Here is a 17,969-nt window from a genome sequence, read left to right on the forward strand (position 1 = left end):
TGAGGATTGATGTTCCTTCTTTTGAATTATTATACATTTGTTACTAAATATAAACCACACCAAGTAACATAATAATAAAAATAGCTATAACAACACATTTAAATAACAATAGCAATATAAAAAAACATACAATTTAAGTTTCTCCGTTTTGTTTTTAATTCCATTTTTTACCTTTTGCACTTCTTTTACCGCCACACTGTGTGCTTCACGTGTAAAATAAAATGTTTAAGGAAATGCAAGTATTTTAAGTCAAAGCATAATAATTGTGTAAATGTATCAATAAGTGCTGTAAATACATTATGATTGTGTAAAGTACTTTTTGAAACCTTTATTTTGTTAGCGCAGGATGTGGGGAAAAAAAATTATATTATTGTGAAAGGGGGAAGTGTGCTGTGCCGTTGTTCATGAAGAAACAGAAGCTCCGGAAGTTTTGTAGAGGATTGATGTTCCTTCTTTTGAATTATTATACATTTGTTACTAAATATAAACCACACCAAGTAACATAATAATAAACATAGCTATAACAACACATTTAAATAACAATAGCAATATAAAAAAACATACAAATTAAGTTTCTCCGTTTTAATTGTTTTTAATTCCATTTTTTACCTTTTGCACTTCTTTTACCGCCACACTGTGTGCTTTTCGTGTAAAATAAAATGTTTAAGGAAATGCAAGTATTTTAAGTCAAAGCATAATAATTGTGTAAATAATGTATCAATAAGTGCTGTAAATACATTATGATTGTGTAAAGTACTTTTTGAAACCTTTATTTTGTTAGCGCAGGATGTGGGGAAAAAAAATTATATTATTGTGAAAGGGGGAAGTGTGCTGTGCCGTTGTTCATGAAGAAACAGAAGCTCCGGAAGTTTTGTTGAGGATTGATGTTCCTTCTTTTGAATGACAAAATAATAAAAATAGTTTTAACAACACATTTAAATAACAATAGCAATATAAAAAAAACATTACAATTAAGTTTCTCCGTTTTAATTGTTTTTAATTCCACTTTTTACCTTTTGCACTTCTTTTACCGCCACACTGTTCTGTTCGTGTAAAATAAAATGTTTGTTAATAAAATGCAAGTGTTTTAAGTCAAAGCATAATAATTGTGTAAATGTATTAATAAGTGCTCTAAATTTTTTTAATTTTGAAAACATTTTCGGGATGAATAAGAATCGCGATTCGGATGTGAATCGATTATTTTGTGCACCCCTAATATATATAAATCCTTGTAAAAAATTTTTGTTTAATTGTAAAAATGTTTTTAAAAAATGTTAGATTTTTTTAAGGTTTCGGGATGAATAAGAATCGCGATTCAGATGTGAATCGATTATTTTGTGTACTCCTAATATGTATATCCTTATAAAAAATTGTTTATTGTAAAAGTATATTTTTTTAAATGTTATCGATTTTTAAAAAAAATTCTTGATGAATAAAATTGTAAAAATATTTTCCAATTTTTTTATCCAATTTTTTTAAATTTCGGGATGAATAAGAATCGTGATTCGGATGTGAATCGATTAATTTGTGCACCCCAAATATATACATCCTTATAAAAAAAAATTTAATTGGAAACATTTATTTTTTAAATGGTATCAATTTTTTATACATTTTCGGGATGAATGAGAATTGCGATTTGGATGTGAATCGATTATTTTGTGCACCCCTAATATATACATCCTTACAAAAAAAGTTTTTATTGTAAAAATATTTTCCAAAAATTTCATCGATTCAACATTTTTCGGGATGCATAATAATCGCCATTCGGATTTGAATCTATTATTTTGTGCACCCCTAAAATGTATATCCTTACAAAAAAATTTCAATTGTAAAATTATTTTTTTAAATTGTTATCGATTTTTTATTTTTTTTCGGGATGATTAAGAATCGTAATTCCGATGTGAATCGATTATTTTGTGCACCCCTAATATATACTGCACATCCTTATAAAAAAAAGTTTTCAATTGTAAAAAAAAATGTCAAAAAATGTTATCGATTTTTTAAAAAATTTCGGGATAATTTGAATGTGAATCGATTATTTTGTGCACCTCTAATATATATATTCTTTGAAAAAAAATGTAAATGGTAAAAATATTTTCAAAAAATGTCGATTTTAAAAATGTTTTCGGAATGAATAAAATTGTAAAAATATTTTCAAAAAATGTTATCGATTTTTTAAAAATTTTCAGGATGAATAAGAATCGCCATTCGGATGTGAATCGATTATTATGTGCACCCGTAACATAAATCCTTACAAAAAAAATATTTGAAATTGTAAAAATATTTTCAAAAAATGTTATTGAGTTTTAAAAATGTTTAGGGATGATTTTTTTCATATTTCAGGATGAATAAGAATCGTGTTTCCTTATAAAAAATAAAAACTATTTTTTTAAATATTTAAAAAAAATGTTATTGAGGTTTAAAAATGTTTCGGGGTGAATAAAACGTGTGATTCAGATGTGAATCGATTATTTTGTGCACCCCTAATATATACATCCTTATAAAAAAAATGTTTTCAATTGTAAAAAAAAATTCAAAAAATGTTATCGATTTAAAAAAAAAAAATCGGGATAATTTGAATGTGAATCGATTATTTTGTGCACCTCTAATATAGATATCCTTTGAAAAAAAATGTAAATGGTAAAAATATTTTCAAAAAATGTCGATTTTAAAAATGTTTTCGGAATGAATAAAATTGTAAAAATATTTTCCAAAAATGTTATCGATTTTTTTTTAATTTTCAGGATGAATAAGAATCGCCATTCAGATGTGAATCGATTATTATGTGCACCCGTAACATAAATCCTTACAAAAACAATATTTGAAATTGTAAAAATATTTTCAAAAAATGTTATTGAGTTTTAAAAATGTTTCGGGATGATTTCTTTTAAATTTCAGGATGAATAAGAATCGTGTTTCCTTATAAAAAAATAAAAAATATTTTTAAAAATATTTTTAAAAAATGTTATTGAGGTTTAAAAATGTTTCGGGATGAATAAAACGTGTGATTCAGATGTGAATCGATTATTTTGTGCACCTCTAATATATATATCCTTTGAAAAAAACGTAAATGGTAAAAATATTTTCAAAAAATGTTGATTTTAAAAATGTTTTCGGAATGAATAAAATTGTAAAAATATTTTCAAAAAATGTTATCGATTTTATTTTATATTTTCAGGATGAATATGAATCGCCATTCGGATGTGAATCGATTATGTGCACCCGTAACATGAATCCTTACAAAAAAAATATTTTAAATTGTAAAAATATTTTCAAAAAATGTTATTGAGTTTTAAAAATGTTTCGGGATGATTTTTTTTAAAATTTCAGGATGAATAAGAATCGTGTTTCCTTATAAAAAAAATAAAAAATATTTTTTTAAATATTTTTAAAAAATGTTATTGAGGTTTAAAAATGTTTCGGGGTGAATAAAACGTGTGATTCAGATGTGAATCGATTATTTTGTGCACCTCTAATATATATATCCTTTGAAAAAAAATGTAAATGGTAAAAATATTTTCAAAAAATGTCGATTTTAAAAATATTTTCGGAATGAATAAAATTGTAAAAAATATTTTCAAAAAATGTTATCGATTTTTAAAAAAATTTCAGGATGAATAAGAATCGCCATTCGGATGTGAATCGATTATTATGTGCACCCGTAACATAAATCCTTACAAAAAAACTATTTTAAATTGTAAAAATATTTTCAAAAAATGTTATTGAGTTTTAAAAATGTTTCGGGATGATTTTTTTTAAATTTCAGGATGAATAAGAATCGTGTTTCCTTGTAAAAAAATAAAAACTATTTTTTTAAATATTAAAAAAAAATGTTATTGAGGTTTAAAAATGTTTCGGGATGAATAAAACGTGTGATTCAGATGTGAATCGATTATTTTGTTTACCCCCCATTATATATATATCCTTTGAAAAAAAATGTAAATGGTAAAAATATTTTCAAAAAATGTCGATTTTAAAAATGTTTTCGGAATGAATAAAATTGTAAAAATATTTTCAAAAAATGTTATCGATTTTTTTTAAATTTTCAGGATGAATAAGAATCGCCATTCGGATGTGAATCGATAATTATGTTCACCCGTAACATAAATCCTTACAAAAAAAATATTGTAAATTGTAAAAATATTTTCAAAAAATTTTATTGAGTTTTAAAAATGTTTCGGGATGATTTTTTTTAAATTTCAGAATGAATAAGAATCGTGTTTCCTTATAAAAAAATAAAAACTATTTTTTTAAATATTTGAAAAAAATGTTATAGAGGTTTAAAAATGTTTCGGGGTGAATAAAACGTGTGATTCAGATGTGAATCGATTATTTTGTGCACCCCTAATACATACATCCTTATAAAAAAAATGTTTTCAATTGTAAAAAAAATTTCAAAAAATGTTATCGATTTTTAAAAAAAATTCGGGGTGATTTGAATGTGAATCGATTATTTTGTGCACCTCTAATATATATATCCTTTGAAAAAAAATGTAAATGGTAAAAATATTTTCAAAAAATTTCTATTTTAAAATTGTTTTCGGAATGAATACAATTGTAAAAATATTTTCAAAAAATGTTATCGATTTTTTTTAAATTTTCAGGATGAATAAGAATCGCCATTCGGATGTGAATCGATTATTATGTGCACCCGTAACATAAATCCTTACAAAAAAAATATTTGAAATTGTAAAAATATTTTCAAAAAATGTTATTGAGTTTTAAAAATGTTTCGGGATGATTTTTAAAAAAATATTAGGATGAATAAGAATCGTGTTTCCTTATAAAAAAAATAAAAACTATTTTAAAAAGTATTTAAAAAAAATGTTATTGAGGTTTAAAAATGTTCCGGGATGAATAAAACGTGTGATTCAGTAGTGAATTAAATTATTTATAAATGGTAAAAATATTTTCAAAAAATGTCGATTTTTAAAAATGTTTTCGGAATGAATAAAATTGTAAAAATATTTTCAAAAAATGTTTTCGATTTTTTTTTTAATTTTCAGGATGAATAAGAATCGCCATTCGGATGTGAATCGATTATTTTGTGCACCCCTAATATATACATCCTTATAAAAAAAAATGTTTTAAATTGTAAAAATATTTTAGAACATTTTTAGCGATTTTAAAAAAATATTCATAATAAATAAGAATCGCGATTCGGATGTGAGTCGATTATTTAGTGCACCCCTAATGTGTCTCCATGTCACCCCCAGGGCCACATGAAGCACCACGGCGTTGTGACCAAGCCAGCCCGTCCCTCCGCCCGCGCCAGCCGCTCCTGCGCCGAGCCGCCTCCGCCCTCGTCTTCCTTGGCGATCCCGGCCACCACCAGCTCGGCGGGCTTCTGGAACCAGTACCAGGCCTTCCTCAACAACAGCCCCGGCTCCAACGAGGAGGCCGCTCCCGCCAGCCAGGCGGGGAAGGAGCCCGCCGAGCCCGGCGCGCAGTCCGAGCGGGACGCGGGGCCCCCCGGCGGGGCGGGCTCCTAACTCGGCGTGACAGAGCCCTAACTGCTAGTAACATGTTGTGACAAGTTGTGATTCAAAAACCGACGCAAATGAAAATGTTGAAGTAAATATGTGCGTTAGTGTCACTGTTGTATGGCCGACATGTTTTGTTGTTTTTGTTTTTTTACAGAAAGCTCCAAAAACATCGCTGTGTTATGAATATTTGGTCACGTGGTAGTGATTTCCGGTGGAACCCGGAAGCGCAGCCACGGTGTTTGTGAACCCGCCGAGGTGCTCTTTTGTGTGGCCTTTGTGAGCAATGTTGTCGTGCTAAAGTCACACGCTAACTAACCGTGTAACCTTCTTGTCTGTCGTGCGTGTACTTCCATTGTCCAAATATTAAAACACGAGCTGTGGGAAAATGTGGTTTTTCCTTCTTCTTTTTTTTCAGCAGCAGTGGCACAGTTTGTCCGCTAGATGGCGGAATTTCCCTTTTTAATCAAAATGCATAGAGTTTGACAATACTGCGAGTTTTATAGTTTAAAAACACAATTAAAGTCAGTTTTACGACTAGTTTGCATTCTATTTAATTCATATAAAAATACAGCAAACAAATGACAGTTACAATTGAAAAATATGGAATTTATGTGATATTTAGCCTTTTGGTGTGTGGATCGATACTGAAATGGCAATACTACCAACACCAGATTTTTCTGCTCTAATATCTAATATCGATACTTTTGATACTTAAGTTCAGAGGGGTCCAAACTTTTTCCACATACTAAAAAGTCAAAAATTAATTAATTTATTTATATATATATATATATATATATATATATATATATATATATATATATATATATATATATATATATATATATATATATATATATATATATATATATATATATATATTATGTCAGCTTTGTACTATAGCATATTATTATGAATTGTTTGTTAGATTATTTCAGATTTTCCTCATTGCACCCCTAATATATACATCCTTATAATTAAAAAAAAAAAAAAAGTTTTAAATCGTAAAAATATATTTTTTAAATGTTATCGATTTAAAACATTTTTTTGGGATGAATAAGAATCGCGATTCGGATGTGAATCGATTATTTGTGCACCCCTAATATGTAAATCCTTATAAAAAAAATGTAATTGTAAAAATATTTTTAAAAAATTGTCTACATTTTGAAAACATTTTCGGGATGAATAAGAATCGCGATTCGGGTGTGAATCGATTATTTTGTGCACCCCTAATATATAAATCCTTATAAAAAAAATGTAATTATAAAAATATTTTCAAAAAATGTTATCAATTAAAAAAATAAAATAATTGAGATTAATAAGAATCGCGATTCGGATGTGAATCCATTATTATGTGCACCCCTAATATACAAAATCCTTATAAAAAAAAAAGTTTAAATTGTAAAAATGTTTTAAAATTTTTTTTAGATTTTTTTAAGGTTTCGAGATTAATAAGAATCGCGATTCAGCTGTGAATCGATTATTTTGTGTACTCCTAATATATGATAATATATATCCTTATAAAAAATTGTTTAATGTGAAAATATATATTTTTTAAATGTTATCGATTTTTAAAACATTCTTGATGAATAAAATTGTAAAAATATTTTTAATTTTTTTAATCGATTTTAAAAAAATTTCGGGATGAATAAAAATCGCAGTTTGGATATGAATCAATTATTTTGTGCACCACTAATTCATATATCCTTATAAAAAATATTTAATTGTTAAAATATTTTTTAAAAATGTTACCGATTTTTATGATTTTTTTTCGAGATGAATAAGAATCGCGATTCGGATGTGAATCAATTAATATGTGCACCTCCAATATATACATCCTTATAAAAAAATTTAATCGTAAAAACATATTTTTTAAATTATCGATTTATTAAAATTTTTTGGGATAACTAAGAATCGCGATTCGGATGTGAATCGATTATTTTGTGCACTACTAATATATACATAATTATTTTTAAAAAATTAAATTGTAAAAATATTGTCAAAATTGTTAGATTTTTTTTTCCGCCCGGGATGAGTAAGAATCGTGATTTGAATGTGAATCGATTATTTTGTGCAACCCAAATATATACATAATTATAAAAAATAAAAGCACCCCCCGCGACCCCAAAAGGGATAAGCGGTAGAAAATGGATGGATGGAAAAACAATTGTAAAAATATTGTCAAAAATGTTATAGATTTTTTTTTCTTTTTTCGGGATGAATAAGAATCGCGATTTGGATGTGAATCGATGATTTTGTGCACCCTTATATATATATAGATGGTCCACTACCATCTACCCTGTGGAAGTAGGCTGTCGGGGCTTCGTCGGTACATCAACTATAAAGCTGCTCCGAGATGTGGGAACGACTAGGCAAAGCTCCAAAGGGAAACTAAGGCCCTTGCTGAGGAAGCAGAAAAGGGAAGCTTCTGGTTGTGGCTGAGGAGGAGGGATAGGTACTGGGGGTCAAGGCAATAAGATGGGTCAGCTGCAGGGGGTGGCAGGGAGACGTCCCTGCCACCGCTCCGCCACCAGGAGGCGTTCCGGGGTTAAAGAGAGCGAAACTCCAATGAGCGGTGGTCCCCGGCTGATGACCCTGCACCTGACCCAAGGCGCTGTAGGAGGCGCGTCAGGCATACTTGCCCAGCAGAAACAACACCATATCTGTACAATCAATATATATATATATATATATATATATAATCTCCCTATAACAAATTAAAACTAAGCCCGTGTAACCTTCTTGTCTGTCGTGCGTGTATTTCCATTGTCCAAATATTAAAACGCGAGCTGTGGGAAAATGTGGTTTTTCCTTTTTTGCAGCAGCAGTGGCACAGTTTGTCCGCTAGATGGCGGAAATTCCCTTTTTAATCAACAGCGAGTTATTTATGGGTCCATGCATAAAGTTTGACAATACTGCGAGTTTTATAGTTTAAAAACACAATTAAAGTCAGTTTTATGACTAGTTTGCACTCTATTTAATTCATATAAAAAATACAGCAAACAAATGATAGTGATAATTAAAAATATGGAATTTGTGATATTTAACCTTTTGTTTAACATAGCGTTGCAAACTCGTGATGTGCGGATCGATACTGAAATGTCGATACCACCAACACCAAATGTTTCTGCTCTAGAGTCGGCTGTCGAATCAAAATATCGATCTTTTTGATACTTAAGTTCTGAGGGTTCCAAACTTTTTCCACCATTAATTAAAAAAAAATATATATTATGTCAGCTTTGTATTATAGCATATTATTATGAATTATTTGTTAGATTATTTCAGATTGTGCTCATTGCACCCCTAATATATACATCCTTATAAAAAAAATGTTTGAAATCGTAAAGATATTTTTAATTTTTTTGATAGATTCGGGACGAAAAAGAATCGCGATTCTGATGTGAATACATATATACATATATATATATATATATATATATACATATAATCACATATAGATATACACATATATATACACATTATATACATATATATATATATATATACACACAGTATATATATATATATATATATATATATATATATATATATATATATATATATATATATACATATATATATATATATATATATATATACACAGTATATATATATATATATATATATATACACAGTATATATATATGAATATATATATATATATATATACACATATATACAGTATATATATACATATATACATATATATACAGTATATATATATATATATATACATATATATGTATATATATATATATGTATATATATATATATATATATACATATATATATATATATATATACATATATATATATATATATATATATATGTCTATATATATATATATATATATATATATATATATATATATATATATATATATATATATGTCTATATATATATATATATATATATATATATATATATATATATATATATACATACACATATACATATATACACACACACATATATATATATATATATATATATATATATATATATATATATATATATATATATATATATATATATATATATATATATATATATATATATATATATGTTTTTTGTTTTTTTCACACAAGAGAATTGAAAAACATCGACCTCATAGTGCTCGCGTCGACTCGATACGCACGCCAGCCTCGGTATCCTACGCTCGACATCTGTATCACTCCGCCCACCGGGAGTGGGGCTTGAAAAAAGGACGTGGAACAGGAATAGAGGACAGACGCGGACTAGACTTACGAACCCTCTTTCTTTCTTTGTCCCAACTTCCTACACAGAAGAATGCGTCGAGTCACTCGATAACAACTTTGACGTCGTTTAAATACTTGCAGCAGATTCTTTACGACTTTTCTTTTTCCGTTTTTTTTTCTCCCAACCTGGCAAAATGTTTTGACAAACGTTTTTAAAGGTTTCTTTTTTTAAAAAAAAGACATATCAGCCACTTCGGAACAGTTGTAAATCTGCCATTTGAGGGAGAAACCATGTCACTGCCGGCTGGGCTGCTGGTGATGGCGGCGCTGCTGGGCTGCAGCACGCAAACCGGGACCGACCGACACATCGATCCTGAGGTGAGTCGATATGGGGCCGGGGGACATGTCCACAGTGACTAGTCTGCAGGACTTCCATCAAGGGTGTGCAAAGTCTTTCTAGTATCTAGTTCAACTCATAACATACCTTTATGTTCATTATAGGCAAAACAGCATAAAAAAAAATGGCCCCTGGGGCCCACTTTGGACACGCCTGTCGTACAGTGAAAACTTAAGTTATGATATGCATAGAAATAAGTCAATTGTTAAAATACCAGTCTTAAAGGGGAAGCGCACCTTTTTCTTCGCCATCCACAATCCCTATGTAAGACATGTTTTTTTTAATGCATTCTAAATCATAAATAAAGGCTAGCTAAAGTCAGCTAACGATGGCACTAAAACAGGGGTGTCAAAGTCATTTTCAGTGAGGGCCACATCCACACCACTTTTTTTTTTTTTTAATTAATTGACATTATGCAGGGTAATAACCTGTGATTAATCATGATGAATCGAAATGCATTTGATTATTCGATTTTTTTTTTATGTGCAACTTGCTTTAAAATCCTAAATAAAAGGTGACGAGCAGATATAATTTTTTTTTTTTTTTAATTTTTTTTAAATCTCACAATAGTTTTGCAACACAGTTTAATTGACATTATGCAGGGTAATAACCTGTGATTAATCATGATTAATCGAAATACATTTGATTATTTTTTTATTTTTTTAACTTGCTTTAAAATCATAAATCAAAGGTGACGAGCAGATATTTAACTATTTTTCATTTATTTTTTAATCTCACAACAATAGTTTTGCAATACAGTTTAATTGACATGATGCGGGGTAATAACCTGTGATTAATCGTGATTAATCGAAATCCATTTGATTATTCAAATTTTTTTTTATGTGCAACTTGCTTTAAAATCCTAAATAAAAGGTGGCGAGCAGATATTTAACTTTTTATGTATTTATTTTAAAAAAATCTCACAAAAGTTTTGCAATACAGTTTAATTGACATTATGCAGGGTAATAACCTGCGATTAATCATGATTAATCGAAGTGCATTTGATTTTTCGATTTTTTTTTTTTGATGTGCAACTTGCTTTAAAATCATAAATAAAAGGTGACGAGCAGATATTTAACTTTTTATTTTTTATTTTTTTATCTCAACAATAGTTTTGCAATACAGTTTAATTGACATTATGAAGGGTAATAACCTGTGATTGATCATGATTAATCACGATTAATCGGAATGCATTTGATTATTCGATTTGTTTTTTTTTTATGTGCAACTTGCTTTAAAATCATAAATAAAAGGTGACGAGCAGATATTTAACTTTTAATTTTTTAAATTTTTTTTATCTCACAACAATAGTTTTGCAATACAGTATATAATAATATAATTGGCATGATCGGATAATATTAAAGTTGAAAATATGCATTTTTTTTTATGTCAAAATTTAAAGAACATTTAGTAAAAAAAAAAAACAATTTTTTTTTTATTGAAACCCATTTTTTCCAGGGTTTCGGGGGCCACATAAAATGATGTGGCGGGCCAGAACTGGCCCCCGGGCCTTGAGTTTGACACCTGTGCGCTAATATGAGTTGCTTAAAAAAAGTTTAGTATATATGTAATGTAGTAACATTCATAATAACATGTAATATATACATGATGTAAGTAAACATATGTAGTATCTAGTAACATTCATAATAACATGTAATATATACATTATGTAAGTATATATGTCATGTAGTAACATTCATAATAACATGTAATATATACATGATGTAAGTATATATGTCATGTAGTAACATTCATAGTAACATGTGGACTGCAAGTTGACCCCTGTTAAATGAATAACGCGTTGATATTTAATTGAGAATATAGAACATTACACACAGCGCTCAAAAATCTGTCAAAATGTTTTAGTACGACTTAGGTAAGCTACGAAGTTGCACCGCTTGATGGATTGTCGGAGCAGATAGTCAGACGTACTGTGCTTCAACATACAAGTACTATTATGGTGTGTATAAGGACCCCAAGATGGTACCTATTAGGAGACATATTACCTGGCATTTTGTTTAGAAATACTACGAGAGATACGTGTGGACTGCAAGTTGATGCCTGTTCAATAAATGACACTAGCAAGAACCCGTAAGCAAGCAACACCCAAACGTTGATATTTAATTGAGAATATAGAACATTACACACAGCGCTCACAAATCTGTCAAAATGTTTTAGTACGACTTTGGTAAGCTACGAGGCCGCACCGCTTGATGGATTGTCGGAGCAGATAGTCAGACGTACTGTGCTTCAACATACAAGTATTATTATGGTGTGTATAAGGACCCCAAGATGACACCTATTAGGAGACAATATCTGGCGTTTTGTTTAGAAATATTACGAGAGATACATGTGGACTGCAAGTTGACTCCTGTTCAATAAATGATGCCAGCAAGAACCCGTAAGCAAGCAACACCAAAATGTTGATGTTTCATTGAGAATATAGAACATTACACACAATGTTCAAAAATCTGTCAAAATTGTTTTAGTACGACTTTGGTAAGCTACGAAGCCACTGATGGATTTTCGGAGCAGATAGTCAGACGTACTGTGCTTCAACATACAAGTATTATTATGGTGTGTGTATAAGGACCCCAAGATGGTACCTATTATGTTCTGAACCGGATTTGGCCCCCGGATGGGCCGGTGTCAAAGTCAACACAGTGAGGAGGGCCCTGACCCCGCTGCAGAGGAAGCAGCCAGGAATGACGACAACACCCGCCAGCCAGCCTGAGAGAGAGAAAGTGCTGAGTCTGCAAAAAGCAAAGCAGCAAACTGGGGAGAAACCCGAGTTTGTGTTGTGGTCAGGACAGTCGGAGGCCATTTCTGTGGGCCGCCTAATATTTGGAGGGATGGGCCATGTAATTGTTGACATCTGCCTGAAGTTGCAGCTCAGCACAGTGGGAGTGGGAGTGGGAGTGGGAGAAGTTCCCCCCACAGTCAGCTGTGGAAAAACACTGATAACAAACAGCGGCATCACGCACACTTTACTTGTCTGTTGTCTTTTTCACTCACAACACGCTTTGTTTGTTGTCTTTTTTCACTCACGACACGCTTTGTTTGTTGTCTTTTGCACTCACGACACGCTTTGTTTGTTGTCTTTTTGCACTCACGACACGCTTTGTTTGTTGTCTTTTTCACTCACGACACGCTTTGTTTGTTGTCTTTTTCACTCACGACACGCTTTGTTTGTTGTCTTTTTTACTCACGACACGCTTTGTTTGGTGTCTTTTTCACTCACGACACGCTTTGTTTGGTGTCTTTTTTACTCACGACACGCTTTGTTTGGTGTCTTTTTTACTCACGACACGCTTTGTTTGTTGTCTTTTTCACTCACGACACGCTTTGTTTGGTGTCTTTTTTACTCACGACACGCTTTGTTTGGTGTCTTTTTTACTCACGACACGCTTTGTTTGTTGTCTTTTTCACTCACGACACGCTTTGTTTGGTGTCTTTTTTACTCACGACACGCTTTGTTTGTTGTCTTTTTTCACTCACGACACGCTTTGTTTGTTGTCTTTTTCACTCACGACACGCTTTGTTTGTTGTCTTTTTTACTCACGACACGCTTTGTTTGGTGTCTTTTTCACTCACGACACGCTTTGTTTGGTGTCTTTTTTACTCACGACACGCTTTGTTTGGTGTCTTTTTTACTCACGACACGCTTTGTTGTCTTTTTCACTCACGACACGCTTTGTTTGTTGTCTTTTTTACTCACGACACGCTTTGTTTGGTGTCTTTTTTACTCACGACACGCTTTGTTTGTTGTCTTTTTCACTCACGACACTCTTTGTTTGGTGTCTTTTTTACTCACGACACGCTTTGTTTGGTGTCTTTTTTACTCACGACACGCTTTGTTTGTTGTCTTTTTTCACTCACGACACGCTTTGTTTGTTGTCTTTTTCACTCACGACACGCTTTGTTTGTTGGCTTTTTTCACTCACGACACGCTTTGTTTGTTGTCTTTTTTCACTCACGACACGCTTTGTTTGTTGTCTTTTTCACTCACGACACGCTTGGTTTGTTGTCTTTTTCACTCACGACACACTTTGTTGTCTTTTTTCACTCACGACACGCTTTGTCTGTTGTCTTTTTCACTCATGACACGCTTTGTTTGTTGTCTTTTTCACTCACGACACGCTTTGTTTGTTGTCTTTTTCACTCACGACACGCTTTGTTTGTTGTCTTTTTCAATCACGACACGCTTTGTTTGTTGTCTTTTTCACTCACGACACGCTTTGTTTGTTGTCTTTTTCACTCACGACACGCTTTGTTTGTTGTCTTTTTTACTCACGACACGCTTTGTTTGTTGTCTTTTTTACTCACGACACGCTTTGTTTGTTGTCTTTCACTCATGACACGCTTTTTTGTTGTCTTTTTCACTCACGACACGCTTTGTTTGTTGTCTTTTTTACTCACGACACGCTTTGTTTGTTGTCTTTTTTCACTCACGACACGCTTTTTTGTTGTCTTTTTCACTCACGACATGCTTTTTTGTTGTCTTTTTCACTCACGACACGCTTTGTTTGTTGTCTTTTTCACTCACGACACGCTTTCTTTGTGGTCTTTTTTTACTCACGACACGCTTTGTTATCTTATTTTACTCACGACACGCTTGTTTGGTGTCTTTTTTCACTCACGACACGCTTTATCTTATTTTACTCAAGACACGCTTGTTGTCTTTTTTCACTCACGACACGCTTTGTTTGTTGTCTTTTTTCACTCAAAACACACTTTGTTTGTTGTCTTTTTTCACTCACAACACAATTACTTGTTTGTTGTCTTTTTTCACTATCGACACGCTTGTTTGTCTTTTTTCACTCAACACACTTTCTTTGTTGTCTTTTTTCACTATTGACACGCTTGTTTGTTGTCTTTTTTCACTCAGGACACTGTCTTTTTTCACTAACATTTTGCTTTGTTTGTTGTCTTTTTTCACTCACGACACGCTTTGTTATCTTATTTTACTCACGACACGCTTGTTGTCTTTTTTCACTCACTACACGCTTTGTTTGTTGTCTTTTTTCACTCACAACACACTTTGTTTGTTGTCTTTTTTCCACTATCGACACTCTTGTTTGTTGTCTTTTTTTCACTAACGACAACACAATTACTTATTTGTTGTCTTTTTTTCACTAACAACAACACAATTACTTGTTTGTTGTCTTTTTTCACTAACGACACTCTTGTTTGTTGTCTTTTTTCACTCAGGACACTGTCTTTTTTCACTAACGTTTTGCTTTGTTTGTTGTCTTTTTTCACTAACGACACGCTTTGTTGTCTTATTTCACTAACGATACGCTTTGTTTGTCTTTTTTCACTAACGACACGCTTTGTTGTCTTATTTCACTAACGATACGCTTTGTTTGTCTTTTTTCACTAACGACACGCTTTGTTGTCTTATTTCACTAACGATACGCTTTGTTTGTCTTTTTTCACTAACGACAACACAATTACTTGTTTGTTGCCTTTTTTCACTAACGACACGCTTTTTTGTCTTTTTTCACTAATGACACACTTTGTTTGTTGGCTTTTTTTCACTAACGACAGGCTTGTTTGTTGCCTTTTTTCATTAACGACAGGACACAAATACTTGTTTGTTGCCGTTTTTCACTAATGACACGCTTTGTTTGTGGTCTTTTTTCACTAACGATACGCTTTGTTTGTTGCCTTTTTTCACTAATGACACGACACACTTACTTTTTTGTTGCCTTTTTTCACTAACGCCACACTTTGTCTTTTTCCACCAACAACACGCTGGTTTGTTGACTTTTTTCACTAACGCCATGCTTTGTTTGTTGCCTTTTTTCACTAACGACACGACACAATTACTTGTTTGTTGCCTTTTTTCACTAACGACACGCTTGTTTGTTGCCTTTTTTCACTAACGACACGACACAATTACTTGTTTGTTGCCTTTTTTCATTAACGACACTACGCAAATACTTGTTTGTTGCCTTTTTCACTAACAACACGCTTTGTTTGTTGTCTTTTTTCACTAACGACACGCTTCGTTTTTTGCCTTTTTTCACTAACGACACGACACTTACTTTTTTGTTGCCTTTTTTCACTAACGACACGACACTTACTTTTTTGTTGCCTTTTTTCACTAACGCCATGCTTTGTTTGTTGCCTTTTTTCACAAACGACACAACACAATTACTTGTTTGTTGCCTTTTTTCACTAACGACACGACACAATTACTTATTTGTTGCCTTTTTTCACTAACAACACACTTTGTTATCTTTTTTCACTAACGCCATGCTTTGTTTGTTGCCTTTTTTCACTAAAGACACGACACTTACTTTTTTGTTGCCTTTTTTCACTAACGCCACACTTGTTTGTTGCCTTTTTTCACTAACGCCATGCTTTGTTTGTTGCCTTTTTTCACAAACGACACAACACAATTACTTGTTTGTTGCCTTTTTTCACTAACGACACGACACAATTACTTATTTGTTGCCTTTTTTCACTAACAACACACTTTGTTATCTTTTTTCACTAACGCCATGCTTTGTTTGTTGCCTTTTTTCACAAACGACACGACACAATTACTTGTTTGTTGCCTTTTTTCACTAACGACACGACACAATTACTTATTTGTTGCCTTTTTTCACTAACAACACACTTTGTTATCTTTTTTCACTAACGCCATGCTTTGTTTGTTGCCTTTTTTCACAAACGACACAACACAATTACTTGTTTGTTGCCTTTTTTCACTAACGACACGACACAATTACTTATCTGTTGCCTTTTTTCACTAACAACACACTTTGTTATCTTTTTTCACTCACGACACGCTTTTTTTGTTGTCTTTTTTCACTAACGACACGACACAATTACTTGTTTGTCTTTTTTCACTGACACGCTTGATTGTTGCCTTTTTTCACTAATAACATGACACACTTCCTTGTTTGTTGCCTTTTTTCATTAACAACACGCTTTGTTTGTTGTCTTTTTTCACTAACGACACGACACAATTACTTGTTTGTCTTTTTTCACTGACACGCTTGATTGTTGCCTTTTTTCACTAATAACATGACACACTTCCTTGTTTGTTGCCTTTTTTCACTAACGACACGACACTTACTTTTTTGTTGCCTTTTTTCACTAACGCCATGCTTTGTTTGTTGCCTTTTTTCACAAACGACACAACACAATTACTTGTTTGTTGCCTTTTTTCACTAACGACACGACACAATTACTTATTTGTTGCCTTTTTTCACTAACAACACACTTTGTTATCTTTTTTCACTAACGCCATGCTTTGTTTGTTGCCTTTTTTCACTAACGACACGACACTTACTTTTTTGTTGCCTTTTTTCACTAACGCCACACTTGTTTGTTGCCTTTTTTCACTAACGCCATGCTTTGTTTGTTGCCTTTTTTCACAAACGACACAACACAATTACTTGTTTGTTGCCTTTTTTCACTAACGACACGACACAATTACTTATTTGTTGCCTTTTTTCACTAACAACACACTTTGTTATCTTTTTTCACTAACGCCATGCTTTGTTTGTTGCCTTTTTTCACAAACGACACAACACAATTACTTGTTTGTTGCCTTTTTTCACTAACGACACGACACAATTACTTATTTGTTGCCTTTTTTCACTAACAACACACTTTGTTATCTTTTTTCACTAACGCCATGCTTTGTTTGTTGCCTTTTTTCACAAACGACACAACACAATTACTTGTTTGTTGCCTTTTTTCACTAACGACACGACACAATTACTTATTTGTTGCCTTTTTTCACTAACAACACACTTTGTTATCTATTTTCACTCACGACACGCTTTGTTTGTTGTCTTTTTTCACTAACGACACGACACAATTACTTGTTTGTCTTTTTTCACTGACACGCTTGATTGTTGCCTTTTTTC

The 17,969-nt window shown here is 31.7% G+C and overlaps 2 protein-coding genes across 3 annotated transcripts in view; both read left to right on the top strand.

Annotated features, from left to right (window-relative positions):
- Positions 1 to 5,892, top strand: part of sall2 (spalt-like transcription factor 2) — a 33,313-nt gene extending 27,421 nt beyond the window's left edge. For both annotated transcript variants that reach the window (XM_062070341.1, XM_062070340.1), the window contains exon 3: positions 5,217 to 5,892. In XM_062070341.1, the coding sequence (XP_061926325.1) occupies positions 5,217 to 5,492 (276 nt within the window). In that variant the 3' untranslated portion in view covers positions 5,493 to 5,892. The remainder of the gene's footprint in view (positions 1 to 5,216) is intronic.
- Positions 5,893 to 9,674: 3,782 nt separating this feature from the next.
- Positions 9,675 to 17,969, top strand: part of mmp14b (matrix metallopeptidase 14b (membrane-inserted)) — a 54,337-nt gene continuing 46,042 nt past the window's right edge. Inside the window, exon 1 of the mRNA XM_062070342.1 lies at positions 9,675 to 10,061. Coding sequence (XP_061926326.1) covers positions 9,975 to 10,061 — 87 coding nt within the window. The 5' untranslated portion in view covers positions 9,675 to 9,974. The remainder of the gene's footprint in view (positions 10,062 to 17,969) is intronic.

Source organism: Entelurus aequoreus, linkage group LG14 (genome assembly GCF_033978785.1).
Source record: "Entelurus aequoreus isolate RoL-2023_Sb linkage group LG14, RoL_Eaeq_v1.1, whole genome shotgun sequence".
Classification (NCBI taxonomy): domain Eukaryota; kingdom Metazoa; phylum Chordata; class Actinopteri; order Syngnathiformes; family Syngnathidae; genus Entelurus; species Entelurus aequoreus.